Source organism: Oncorhynchus masou, chromosome 29 (assembly GCF_036934945.1).
Source record: "Oncorhynchus masou masou isolate Uvic2021 chromosome 29, UVic_Omas_1.1, whole genome shotgun sequence".
NCBI lineage: Eukaryota > Metazoa > Chordata > Actinopteri > Salmoniformes > Salmonidae > Oncorhynchus > Oncorhynchus masou.
In genome coordinates, this window is record NC_088240.1 from 58,628,057 (window position 1) to 58,642,698 (window position 14,642).

The 14,642-nt window shown below is 43.3% G+C and overlaps 1 protein-coding gene across 1 annotated transcript in view; it reads right to left on the reverse strand.

Moving 5' to 3' along the window:
- Positions 1–770: 770 nt before the first annotated feature.
- fhl3a (four and a half LIM domains 3a) overlaps positions 771–14,642 on the reverse strand; it is a 43,293-nt gene continuing 29,421 nt past the window's right edge. The window contains exons 2-6 of the mRNA XM_064945439.1: positions 10,002–10,186; positions 9,093–9,267; positions 3,831–4,000; positions 3,405–3,591; positions 771–3,060 (exon numbers count right to left, since the gene is read on the reverse strand). Of these exons, the coding sequence (XP_064801511.1) occupies positions 2,903–3,060; positions 3,405–3,591; positions 3,831–4,000; positions 9,093–9,267; positions 10,002–10,186 (875 nt within the window). The 3' untranslated portion in view covers positions 771–2,902. The remainder of the gene's footprint in view (positions 3,061–3,404; positions 3,592–3,830; positions 4,001–9,092; positions 9,268–10,001; positions 10,187–14,642) is intronic.

The following is a 14,642-nucleotide window of genomic DNA, read 5'->3' on the forward strand; positions in this document are numbered from 1 at the left end:
TAGTATTGTGCTGGGAAGAAAAGTGCAATGAAGATGGGCTCAATTCAATCCAACCAGTATTGCAGTATTTACACAGTCCCTCTTTTTTCCAATGATCAAATTAACTCACAGATTGGTCTTGGGTACTTTATAAAAACCTACAACTACTACCCATCTCACAGGTATGCTTTCACTTTTGAGAATTAGAATTGTGTTGGCATGGGATGAACATTGCAAATACAGGCCCATGTGGAATTAGAACTCACAATCATTGAACTATGAGCCAACTTAATGCACCACCATAGCGGTTTGGGAAAAGGTATAACTAGTTGACATGACCTCCATTGTCATCTATTTCTTATGATGGCTGTAGCTACAAATATAAACATAATCCTCTTAGCCTACATGTTTTTTTATGTATTCGCATAAGCACATACAGTACGTGTATGAAACGGTAAGGAAAAACGTTCAATTTGGTCATATGCGGAAATGTGCCTTACATCCTTTTGAATTTTGTGTAACGTTAGTAGTCTAGTCAAGGAAGCATCATGCAATATATTTGGCACACTCCACTTACCAAGACCATTGCTGTCACCTGGTTTTATATTAAGCTTTGTGGTGGCACCACCAACTCATATAGAAAGGGAGTGTATTTCATACCGTATACCTGTCTTGAGATGGTAGAGTTGAACCGCTAAGAGCATAAAGAGCTAGATTCACTACTAAAAGACCAAAATATAACTTTGAGGTGTTTCACTGTAACTAAGTCTTAAACATCTGGTTTCCGACTAAACTTTTTTATTTTTAAATGAAAGTTACTAAGTTTCAATTAAGATTTCTTTAATAACATTTTATAAAACAGGTCATACAAATTTAACAGTATACATTTTCAACTGATTTGAATCAACTCTTCCATCACACAGGTGTGTTTCTCCATCTTTTTTAGAAACATGAAAAGCACATTTGCCAACTCTGACTTGCCAGCATCAAAGCTCAAAATAATGAAATAAAGATATTTTTTTTATTTTTTTTCTATAAGTGACAATCTCAACAGCAATAATCACTATACATTTTTAGGCAAACAAGTAATGACCAGATTTGGGTTCAAATACTATTTGAAATCTCCCAAATACTTGTAGCATTTGCCTTAGACTGCCTGAAGTGCAAATGGATGAGATTTGCAGTTTTGCCACTATTCCATTGGTTCCATTGGGCCAGGCAAGCTCAATCAAGCCCAGATAAAGTATTTGAAATAATTTCAAATAGGATTTGAACCCATGTCTGGTAATGACAAAGACATGCATACCACTTAGTTGATGAAATGCAGCTCAGCTTCTTTGGGACTAGCCCGTTCATTATCAAACAACAGCGATAGTAACAGAAAGATTAAATACAAAAAGGCAAAAAAAGGAAATATGCTTAATGAAAAATATCATAGATAAGTGTCAACATGGAAAAAAAGTAAACAATAGTTGTTAAAAAAGGCAGAGTGGTTTAGGTGTTGCTCCATATATAAATGCTTGAGTTGCGATTGTATGTTCACAGACTATGGGAACGAGGGGAATATTTTAGCCATAGTGAAAATACATGACAGCATTTCACTTATGCCTTAACTGACTTCATTGGTTTTCTCCAGCACCACCAAGCCATCTTTCTTTTCACGTTCTCTCAATATCTATCTTTTTTTTCCATCTCTTGGACATATTCTTTAGTATACTATAAAAGACATTCACTTTCTGGAGCAGTGTTTGACAACTGCATAAACAAATGACCGCAACATATTATTCTCTTCAAATAATCATGATATGGCTATAGGGTAAGTAACAACGAAAGCATGACAGCAAATACTGCTTTGAAACCTAATTGACATAGGAGAACAGTCATATGCACAAAACTGCAATTATCAGCATTGAATCACTCGAACATACTTTACTTGCATAACATATTTACAATGTAGTAAATATCAGTGTTCTGTAGCTGCTTTACAAAGTGCCGCTTTCATTGATTAGCGGTGATACGTTCATACAAAAATCTAGCAAGTTTGCATAGCTGGAAGCATCTCTCTTTGGTTTGATAATTACATACCATATAAAGTATGCCATTTTTTAAAGGCACATAACCCTTTTTTCACATAGTCACGACTTACTGTGGAGAAGGAAAGCTTTGGAGTGGATCTCCCCTCTCCAGGCTAGATAGCAACTACATAAAAATAGGATGATTTCGAACTATGTTCGATGGACAATTTGCATGTTGGTCAGTGTTATCCTCACATTTTAAAATGCTACAGCCTCTAATACAGAACATTGGAGTAGCGATAGTGGAATTAAATTCTTCGGTGATTTCGGATCCATGGCCCCCCCCATACCAGTTAATTATTTGATGGCAGATATTACATTTCTTTGGTACATAATTTTAAAATTGTCCACCTAACGTTCAGAACGGTTCAGTTCTGTCCAAAGACAACACTTTTCCCACTGTTAAACCAAACATAATCCGACCAAAAAGTCACCCCATGCATACAGGTGAAGGAAATGTAGGTCTATTTGCTCATGAAAATATGCCTCTGCCAAGTTAGATCAACTTTAGTCTAGCTGATTTCTGTCTGTGTCTGTGTTTCAGTAGCCTGATGCTGAGCTCTGGTATTTGACAGTAAGCAGCAGAAAACACAGGGGGAGGATGAGGGATTGAGCTGTGGTCTAGTGAGCAAGGTGTGTGTGTGTGTGTGTGTGTGTGTGTGTGTGTGTGTGTGTGTGTGTGTGTGTGTGTGTGTGTGTGTGTGTGTGTGTGTGTGTGTGTGTGTGTATGACCTGAGAGGCAGTCTATGGGTCTGTGTTAACAACCTTGGCAGTGATGAGGGGGCCCTGGGGTTGAACTAGGCGGGCGTGTGTGAGGAGAAGGGTGATACGGTGTGTGTGTGTGTAGTCTATAGATTGCTATTGGTGTTGCAGTCGCGACACAGGATCTGGTCTCCATTGGGGAAGAAGCCTGCCCCCACCAGAGAGACAGAGCACTCCGTGCAGGTGAAGCAGGGCTGGTGCCACTGGCGCTCCTCAAACGAGATGTACTTCCCGCCGCCAAAACCTAGACAAGACAGGAAGGTGTTATTTTAGACATTTAAATAGGTATTTAACAACCAACAAGTAGCCACTAAGGTCTCCTCCCATACATATACATGTGTAATCAATGGCCGCGTTCCAGATCATCTGCAATGCAGTAGACACGAGGAAAAATAACCAATGATTGAACGCCATGCTATCCACCCTTTTTGAGATTTGGTGCGTGACTGCTATGTAGGCAGCCTGGAACATGGCCAACAGTTACTCAGTAAACCTGCATCCTCAGAAAAAAATACATGTCTATAGCAGCCTTTCTCAACTGTCCCCTGCTCCTGGGTCATAATAGCTGTCGATGACCTTTGACCCTACCTGTGATAGGCTTGCTGCAGGCCTCACACTTCTTAGAGTATAGGCTGCCGAAGCACTTGAGGCAGTAGGGGTTGTCTTCGCGCGAGGTGAAGTGCTGCCCTGCCAGCTGCACCTTGCAGCCTGTACACACAAAGCACTCCTTGTGCCATGGCTCATCCCGATATGTCACACCCCCTTTAGCCAGGGCCTGGAGGGAAGAGAGGGTCAAAGGTCATCCTAGTTAGTCAAAGACCACAAGTCAAAATGATAGAATGGAACACACTCAAAAGATGTGATGAAAAATAAAATAAAAATACCAAATGGATACCCTCTGTTAAGGCTTTTGCCACAACTCCTTAGGTTCCCAGAATCAGGAAATAAGGAATAAGCAGGGATATAATTCTGCCGAACAAAAAGAGGGAATTTGGGGAAAATTTCCACACAGACCTTTTTGCAGCGGGTGCAGCGCGGGGCGAACTTATCCTCATAGCAGGACACGCAGTAGTGTTCATCCTTGTCTGGGATGAAGGACTTAGAGCCAATGGGCTGCTCACAGCTGTGGCAGATAAAACAGCCCTCGTGCCATGTGGAGCCACCATACTCCAACTTCCTCGTGCCTGGGAGAGTAGAGATAGAGAGATCGGAGAGAAAAATGAAGTGAGAAAGAAGGAGATATTTATAAATATTTATCAACAGGACCATATTGAAGTAAAAAGCATTAAAAAAAACTAAAGAGAAGGTCCAAGTCAGAAGATGCATGGCAGTTGACAGTGATAATAGCAACAGAATGTCCCACTGTTGAAGAAATATTTTGTTGAAGGGAAAATTGAGTGAGAACAAAAAGAAAAGGCCCTGTCAAGAGTGCACAACACTTCCCCGCCTGGCTGAATATTCCTGGCAACCGACATTACTGTAGCTCAATCCAGACCTGGGTTCAAATACTTTCTGAAACAATGTCACATACTTAAAGCTGTGCTTGATTGAACTTGCCTGTTGCAATGGAACCAATAGAAAAGTCAGAAATGTGCAAACCCCACCCACCTGGTATTCCAGGCAGGCTCAAGCAAATGCTTAAAGTATTTGAAAGATTTCAAATAGTATTTGAACCCAGGTCTTGTTCTATCAGATCCATCTAAGTGACCGAGTACTTCTGAGGATTCCATTCAAATGGCTTAGGGGATATTCTTGAGGTGATTTAAGTTTGGTTTGGAGTTCTAAGGAAAATGACACCTGAGCTTTACCAAGTGAAGCCAACAGGGCAAAACTCCACCCTAGACAAGAAGCCACTACTGACCGCACATCATCAGAATAATAGGTAACTCTTTATTTGGATATTCCCAACTCCCAAGTACAGTATATGGTTGTAGATGTTCAATAACTGTCAACAACATTTCAACAAACTACCCACTAACACTAACCTTTAGCCTAACCATTATTCTAACCCTAGATGCTAAAGATACTTTGTTGATAGTATGACGATCTGTACATCTACAGTACCAGTCAAAGGTTTGGACACACCTACTCATTCAAGGGTTTTTATTTATTTGTACTATTTTCTACATTGTACAATAATACTGAAGACATCAAAACTATGAAATAACACATATAGAATCATGTAGTAACCAAACAAAGTGTTAACCAAATCGAAATATATGGAATGCTTTTCCAACAGTCTTGAAGGGGTTCCCACATATGCTGAGCACTTGTTGGCTGTTTTTACATCACTTTGCGGTCCAAGTCATCCCAAACTATCTCGATTGGTTCGAGGTCGGGTGATTGTGGAGGCCAGGTCATCTGATGCAGCACTACATCTTGGTCAAATAGCCCTTACACAGCCTGGAGGTGTGTTTGGTCATTGTCCTGTGGAAAAACAAATAATAGTACCACTAAGCGCAAACCAGATGGGATGGCGTATCACTGCAGAATGCTGTGGTAGCCATGCTGGTTAAATTTGCCTTGAATTCTAATTAAATCACTGACAGTGTCACCAGCAAAGCACCATCACACCTCCACCCCTATGTGTCATGGTGGGAACCACACATCTGGAGATCATCCGTACATCTACTCTGCGTCTCACAAAAGACACGGCGGTTGGAACCAAAAATCTCAAATTCGGATTTATGAGACCAAAGGACAGATTTCCACCAGTCGAATGTCCATTTCTCAAGCAAGTCTCTTCTTCTTATTGGCGTCCTTTAGTAGTGTAGTGGTTTCTTTGCAGCAATTTGACCACGAAGGCTGATTCACACAGTCTCCTCTGAACAGTTGATGTTGAGATGTGTCTGTTACTTGAACTCTGTGAAGCATTTATTTGGGCTGCAATTTCTGAGACTGGAAACTCTAACGATCTTTTCCTCTGCAGCAGAGGCAACTCTGGGTCTTCCCTTGCTGTGGCTGTCCTCATGAGAGCCAGGTATCATAGTGCTTGATGGTGTTTGTGACTGCATATGAAAAAAGTTCTTAATTTTCTGGATTGACTGACCTTCATGTCTTAATGTAATGATGGACTGTCATTTCTCTTTGCTTATTTGAGCTGTTCATGCAATAATATGGACTTGGTCTTTTACCAGATAGGGCTGTCCTCTGTATACCAACCCTACCTTGTCACAACACAACTGATTGGCTCAAACACATTAAAGAAGGAAAGACATTCCACAAATTAACTTTTAACAAGGCACACCTGTTAATTGAAATGCACTCCAGGTGACTATCTCATGAAGCCGGTTGAGAGAATACCAAGAGTGTGCAAAGCTGTCATCAAGGCAAAGGGTGGCTACTTTGAAGTATCTCAAATATATTTTGATTTGTTTAACACTTTTTTTGGTTACTACATGAGTCCATGTGTTATTTCATAGTTCTGATGTCTTCACTATTATTCTACAAATTAAAAAAATAGTACAAATAAAGAAAAACACTTGAATGAGTAGGTGTGTACAACTTTTGACTGGTACTTTTGACTGGTATTGGACTATCCAAAACAAATTGTGTGTCACATGCGCCGAATACAACAGATGTAGACCTTACAGTGAAATGCTTACTTACAAGACCTTAACCAACAATGCCGATAAGAAAAATACCTCAGAAATAAAAGTAACAAATACTTAAAGAGCAGCAGTAAAATAACAATAGCGAGGCTATATACATGGTGTACCTGTACAGAGTCAATGTGCGAGGGCACCGGTTAATCAAGGTAATTGAGGTAATACAGTTGAAGTTGGAAGTTTACATACACCTTAGCCAAATACTTTTAAACTCAGTTTTTCACAATTCCTGAAATATAATCCTGGTAATAATTTTGGATAGCCTTCCACAAGCTTCCTACAATAAGATGGGTGAATTTTGGCCCATTCCTCCTGACCTCCTTGCTCGCACACACCTTTTCTATGCGATTGATGTCAGGGCTTTGTGATGGCCACTCCAATACTTTGACTTTGTTGTCCTTAAGCCATTTTGCCACAACTTTAGTAGTATGCTTGGGGTCCTTGTCCATTTGGAAGACCCGGTTTTGGAGCAGTGGCTACTTCCTTGCTGAGCGGCCTTTCAGGGTATGTAAATATAGGACTCGTTTTACTGTGGATATAGATACTTTTGTACCCGTTTCCTCCAGCATCTTCACAAGGTCCTTTTCTGTTGTTCCGTTCACTTTTTGCACCAAAGTACGTTCATCTCTAGGAGACAGAACGCGTCTCCTTCCTGAGTGGTATGACGGCTGGTGGGCCCATGGTGTTTATACTTGCGTACGTACTATTGTTTGTACAGATGAAAGTGGTACCTTCAGTCGTTTGGAAATTTCTCCCAAGGATGAACCCGACTTGTGGAGGTCTACAATCTTGATGTCAAACAAAGAGGCACTGTGTTTCAAGGTAGGCCTTGAAATACATCCACAGGTACACCTCCAATTGACTCAAATTATGTCCATTAGCCTATCAGAAACTTCTAAAGCTATGACGTCATTTTCTGACATTTTCCAAGCTGTTTAAAGGCACAGTCAACTTAGTGTATGTAAACTTCTGACCCACTGGAATTATGATACAGTGAATTATAAGTGAAATAATATGTCTGTAAGCAATTGTTGGAAAAATTACTTGTTTCATGCACAAAGTAGATGTCCTAACCGAATTGTAAAAACTATAGTTTGTTAACAAGAAATGTGTGGAATGGTTGAAATAGGAGTTTTAATGACTCCAACCTAAATGTATGTAAACTTCCGACTTCAACAGTATGTACATGTAGGTAGAGTTATTAAAGTGACTATGCATAAATAACAGTGTAGCAGCAGCGTAGGGGGGGGGGGCAATGCAAATAGTCTGGGTAGCCATTTGATTAGACGTTCAGAAGTCTTATGGCTTGGGAGTAGAATCTGTTTAGAAGCCTCTTGGAACTAGACTTGGCGCTCCGGTACCACTTGCCGTGCGGTAGCAGAGAGAACAGTCTATGACTAGGGTGGCTAGAGTATGACAAGTTTCTACAAATATACATAGACCGTTGCCCCTGGTCTTACCAGAGGCTGCTGTTCTATCCTGCCGATACAGTGTATAGCCCATTCAGATGTATGTTATTCATGCCACCATTCAGCCACGACTTGGTGAAACATAAGATACTACAGTTTTTAATGTCCCGTTGGTAGGATATACATGCTTTTAGTTCAGCCACTTTATTATCCAGCGATTGTACGTTGGCCAATAGTACCGATGGCAAAGGCAGATTAGCCACTCGTTGCCCGGATCCTCACAAGGCACTCCGATCTCCTTCTGCGAAACCTCCGTCTCTTTCTCCTGCGAATGATGGGGATGAGGGCCTGTTCGGGTGTTTGGAGTAAATCCCTCTCGTTCGATTCATTAAAGAAAAATTCTTTGTCCAAATAAAGTGGGACCAAAGAATATTACACTATACCCAATCTGGTTGGCACTAAAACATGTCATTATTTTCCAGGAAACATGATAGGTTTGTCTTTGTCATCATTACTGAACGAGTGTTCTCGGATATCCAACACCATCAATGCATACTGAATACAGTAAATGGCAATTTTTGTCTAAACTAAAATAAAGGTAACTACAACAACAACAAAAGACCACCTTCCACCATACTCTTCCTGGAATAATTTGCTGTTTTACGACTTTTCGTTTTGGCTGATAGATACAGCGGTGCTGAAATAGTTTACAGGCTTATCTCGTTATCGTCAGATACCTGGCTGCTCTCCAAGGCACTGGGATTTGGCTCAGAGACAGCAAGTAAGGAAAACGGGCAATTACTCGGTCACATTCTGCCCCGGCCGAGCTGACTCGCTAACTCTTTCTTTGTCTCTCTGACATTTGCTCTCTCTTTCTCTGGCTAAGTGCAAATGTTTTGTTGTCAAAGATTTTTCAATAGATCCCAAGCTTTTACGACAAAGCCTATGTTCTTTTCATGTTCAGTAGCTTATATCTTCAGACCATCTTAAACACAGGACTACATTTCCAAGGATGTGGGGGAGATCATGTTTAGTCTTGTGTCGCGTAGTGTAGCCGATGTTAAATATATATGCTAGGAGTGAGCGTGTTCATGTCACTGGAGGCTGGTGTCACTTTAAAAATTGGAGGGCAGGCTCGTTGTAATGGCTGGAAAGGAATGAAAGGAAAAGTTCCATTCCATTACACCCACAATGAGTAATTTCTCCCTCCACCAGCCTCCAGTGTTACATGCAGAGTGTTTCCATGCCTCCCCCAGTACCTGGCATGACAGTCTTGTCACAGGCCACACACTTGGACGAGAACTCGTTGCAGTAGCAGTCGTTGCACAGCAGGGCCTCGTCCTGGCTGGTGAAGGGCTCGTCCGCCAGCGAGCGGTCGCAGCGGAAACAACGGAAACAGTGCTCGTGGTAATGCCGGTCCTCGTAGAACAGCTCCTGGAGATACAAGGGAAACAGTCGAGATCAGAATCAAAACTACCATCCACAACCGTTGTGCCATTGAGCAAGCCACTTAACCTCTAAACTGAGAGGTGATGGGTAAGAGAGGAGACGGGAAAGAGGAGAGATGGGAGACAGAATGTGTGTGTACGTGTGTGAGTTCCAGACAGGGAAGAGCAACAGTTTGTGTGGTCGAAGACAAACACAGGCTTTACTGTGTGTTTGCTGCTTTTGAGGGTGTCGATGATAACTCATTGGCCTCCTGTGTGTGTCAGTGTGTGTGTGTGGGTGTGTGTGTATGCTAGCCAAGCACGCACCCTCAATGCTTATCCCACCGCATACACTCCCTCTTCTTACTGTAGCAAATTATCAACTTCACGTGTTTGTGTTTTCCATTAAGGAAATATTAAAACTGCATTCATTGTGGGAAACAAGGGGACATTTTCCTCACACAACATTTCATGGTCTGACATGGCATGGCTGGCTAGTTGAGCTTGGTTGGAAAACCTCTGTAATGGCATGGTAAATTTGCCTAGACCTTGCCCTGCCACATTCAGACCATGAAAGACAACTGCCTCATTTAGCATACAGAATGCATAATTATCGAGATTACGACCCCTAACTACCACTCATTACCATGTAACAACAGTTTGCAGTGTTAAAATGACTCAACTAGAATTGCATGCCCTCATGAACATGACCCACTAGTGGAGCCAAAATGAAAGTCTTACCCTGGCGTCATGGCCGATTAGCTCCTTGCACTCGTCGCAGGTGTTGGCGAACAGGCTGTCGTAACAGGGGATGCAGTAGGGGTTGTCCCCCTCTCCCCCGTCTGCCTGGATGTACTTGCGTCCATACAGGGACTCCTTGCAGTTGTCGCAATCGAACCGGTCGCTCATTGTGACTTGTTCCATCCCTGCAACAGAAAAGCAGGATGGGCATGAACATGAGCCTTTAAATGAACCCCTAGTGCTAGGGAAGGCGAGCGGCAAGGAGGCAGGGAGAGGGGGACATGCAGGGTGGAGAGAGGGAGTTGGAGAAAGGAGAGACCGTACCCATCAGTGAACTTAATTAACATTAACCCCTGTATTGTTTTTGTTTGTTAAACGTGTCATTTGGAAGCATTTTTCTGGCTGTTTGTCATTCGTTTCACCTTCTACTGTTCACCTTTAACTGAATTGAAGTTTAACTAAACCTTAACACTCAATGGAGCGAGAGAGACAAGGAGAGAAAGAGGAGACAGAGGGAACAGGAGATGGAGAGAGACATTCATGAGAGGTAGTTCAAAGCGGCTATTAACTTTTTTGCTGTGAGATGCACACACAGAAACAGACAACGGAGTTGTACAGAGCCATCACTCTGGGCTTTGCTTGCACTCCTCCGTAACACTATCAACCCCTCTGAATCTACTGCCACATTGAGATTAAAGGAATGAAACGGTAAAATGCATACATTTATGTTGGGAAGAGATGGAGATCTGTGTGGACCACCAACTGAGACAGCGGTGAAGACCGACTACGCTCATGTCAAACTCATCACAGTTGACTCTTGTGAAAACACAAATCCAGGATAGGCAGGCCGGCCGGCCGGCCTGCCCGCCCACCCACCCACAAAATATGGACACCCTTTCAAATGAGTGGATGCAGCCATTTCAGACACACCCGTTGCTGACAGGTGTATATAATCAAGCATACAGACATGCAATCTCCATAGACAAACATTGGCAGTGTAATGGGGCGGCAGGGTAGCCTAGTGGTTAGAGCGTTGGACTACTAACCGGAAGGTTGCGAGTTCAAACCCCCGAGCTGACAAGGTACAAATCTGTCGTTCTGCCCCTGAACAGGCAGTTAACCCACTGTTCCCAGGCCGTCATTGAAAATAAGAATTTGTTCTTAACTGACTTGCCTGGTTAAATAAAAAAATAAAAAAATGGCCTTACTGGGCCTCCTCCCGAGTGGTGCAGCGGTCAAAGGCACTACAGACCCGGGTTTGATCCCAGGCTGAGTCCCATAAGGCGGCGCACAATTGGCCCAGTGTCGTCAGGGTTAGGGGAGGGTTTGGCCAGGGGGACTTTACTTGGCTCATCGCGCCCTAGCGACTCCTTGTGGCAGGCCGGGCTGACTTCGGTCATCAGTTGAACAGTGTTTCCTCTGACACATTGGTGCGGCTGGCTTCCGGGTTAAGCGGATGTGTGTTGAGAAGCGCGGTTTGACAAGTCATTGTTTTGGATGACGCAGGACTTGACCTTCACCTCTCCCGAGACCGCTGGTGGGGGGGGTTGTAACGATGAGACAAGACCGTAATTGGGGAGAAAAGGGTGTAAAATAAATAGAATGTCCTTACTGAAGAGCTCAGTGACTTTCAACGTGGCACCGTCATAGGATGACATCTTTCCAACAAGTCAGTTTGTCAAATTTCTGCCCTGGTAGAGCTGCCTCGGTCAACTGTAAGTGCTGTTATTGTGCAATGGAAACGTCTAGGAGCAACAACGGCTCAACCACAAAGTGGTAGGTCAACACAAGCTCAGTGCCGAGTGCTGAAGAGCGTAGCTTCACTCGGTTGCAACACTCACTCCCGACTTACAAACTGTCTCTGGAAGCAACGTCAATACAAAACTGTTCGTCGGGAGCTTGAAATGGATTTCCATGGCCGAGCAGCCGCACACACACCCAAAATCACCATGCGCAATGCCAAGCGTCAGCTGGAGTGGTGTAAAGCTCACCGCCATTGGGCTTTGGAGCAGTGGAAATGCATTCTCTGGAGTGATAAATCATGCTTCACCATCTGTCAGTCCGACGAACGAATCGGGTTTGGCAGATGCCAGGAGAACGCTACCGACTCCATGCATAGTGCCAAATGTAAAGGTCGGTGGAGGAGGAATAATGGTCTGGGGCTGTTTTTCATGGTTCGAGCTCGGCCCCTTAGTTCCAGTGAAGGGACATCTTAATACTACAGCATACAATGGCATTCTAGATTATTCGGTGCTTCCAACTTAATAGCAACAAACGGTGGGAAAAACTCCATATTAATGACCATGATTTTGGAATGAGATGTTCGACGAGCAGGTATCCACATACTATTGGTGATGTAGTGTATATTCCCTAACATATACTGTAATGTTATATCTATACTTAGTTTTTACAGGAACAGCAGCTTAACGGCATACTAGATCTTAGCTGAAGTACACAAAATTGTTTGCGCATTATGGCAATGGTATCTGGTTGCCAAAACACTACAGCGTCGCTGAAGGAAAGCCCTGTGGTAAGTGATACAGCACTCTGGCAAAGCAAGCAGCCGGGTATCCATTTACAGCCGATCAGAAATAATAATAATAATAATAATAATAATGTCTGTTAAAATAATGAATCAAGACTTTAGAGGTCTAGTGCTGCCTGTGTTCACACACACACACACACACACACACACACACACACACACACACACACACACACACACAATACTGGATCAAAGACAACATCAGACCTAAACTGTTTCAGCTCTAGGTGGGGGGCAATTCCACTGTTCAAGTAAATGTGTTTGTGGAAGTAGTCCTTGTGCATAGAGTTGTAAGATTTGTTGATCTTTGCAATCATTGGTTTTTCTTTGACATACATTTTAAAATAACCAACATTCTGTTGATGTGGAATTGCCCCGAGACAAAGGCTGTTAAATGAGTCGGGTGATGGAGTCGAGATAAAAATGTTTTCACCTGCTTCTAATGTTCATAAATAACCCACTGATGTGTTCTCTCTGAAATGACACCCCTTTGCCCATTTTGGAGAAGCACTTTCAACCCCCTCTCCTCCCCCTTCAATAAACAGAACCATAAATTAGGGAGCGTTACTGTTGGGGATTCTTGCTGCCTCTTGTTCACATCACAAGCCTACCACATCTCTACAACCAATGAGGCAACTGATACCTATCCCCCGAGGACCTGAGAGACTCAGCCATTATTCACGTCATAGTCATTCAACTTGGGGCTCGCATCACTGACAACCACCTTGGATTAACCCGAACGCGGTTGATTGGATGGAATTTGATCTCGCAGCCCCGCGGTTCAATACTTTCTTCAGCGTGCCAAAGTAAATGCTAGCTAGCTTCATGCCAATGGCTTGTCTATACATATGACACAAGTCTAAGATGTAGCCTGCCACACCAGGTATGCGCTAGCCTCGCTTTCCAAATATGTGCATACTCATACGGTACTGAAAGTAGAGGTTAGCCTGTGTTCTGACATCATCCTTCATCTAAAATAAAATGGAGGATCTGTTAATTGCCCTTTCCCTGTTCTTTGGTATCAGTAGCTTGCAAACAAGTCGTTCAAAGTACGGCCAGAAAGCACTTATGGTTGATGTAAGCACTAGTTCTGTGAAGGCTTGACCAATATTGCATCGGAGATGTCTAAACAACCGAGGATACATGCTTTCGGGTACCTGGAATGGATCATCCAGGGCATTCTGGAGCCCACTTGTTTCCCCCTTGCATGGCCCATCCAGGCAGCTTTGGCCCAACATCCAAACCACAAGTCTATTTATGGCCCCTCGGGAGACGAGGGGTTGAGCTACAATAACCCGCCTGCCAGCAATCAGTTAAGATTAGGTAGCAGCCAGTGGCTCCAAAGGGCTCCAAACTCCAGATGGGAACTTTACACTTGTCGATATTCCACAGCCCGATACATAAATACATATTATGGTAGGACAGAACGGGTTGTTTTGACTTTACGTCTTGTAGTATTGAAACGCAAGAGTAACAATCCGTGAGGGGCGAGCGGACTGCCCTGACGGGTAAATGAACTCCGGATGCCACAGGACCCGGCTCTCACAGCGAGAGAGCATGACGTCAGTGTATGACCCTGGGGCTCCACAAGTGATTCAATCCAGAAAGCAAAGCAAGACAGCCCCCCTTTCAATCACCACCACCCCCTAAAAAGATGGTGAGGGGGCTGCTGTTTGCGCAGACGACAACGACGGGGGGGGGGGGGTGTAGGGGGTGGAAGTGGTACTCAGTGAACTACAATCTAGACTATTTCTCACAGTGTATCCCGGATTCCCGGAAGGAGTCCATATTCTCTGTGCTTGGGGGCGTAGTGACTAAGAATAAACACTTTCTGCTCATAGCATTCCCAAACACTAGAGGAGTGAGTGAGAGTCCCCTGACAGAGACTCCTAGGAAAGCACTACCTCCCCCACCAAGGACAACAATTATGCTTATGCTGTCATATCTTACAGTAAGGTTACTTATACTCCACTGGTAATACATTCTGGTATACTACAGACACTCCCTTTTGCAACTGAAAGACATTTAGCTCAATGGAAACACATCCAGATGCTGCAAATGCTATATGCTGTAGGTAAAACAGAGTGGCTTCTCAC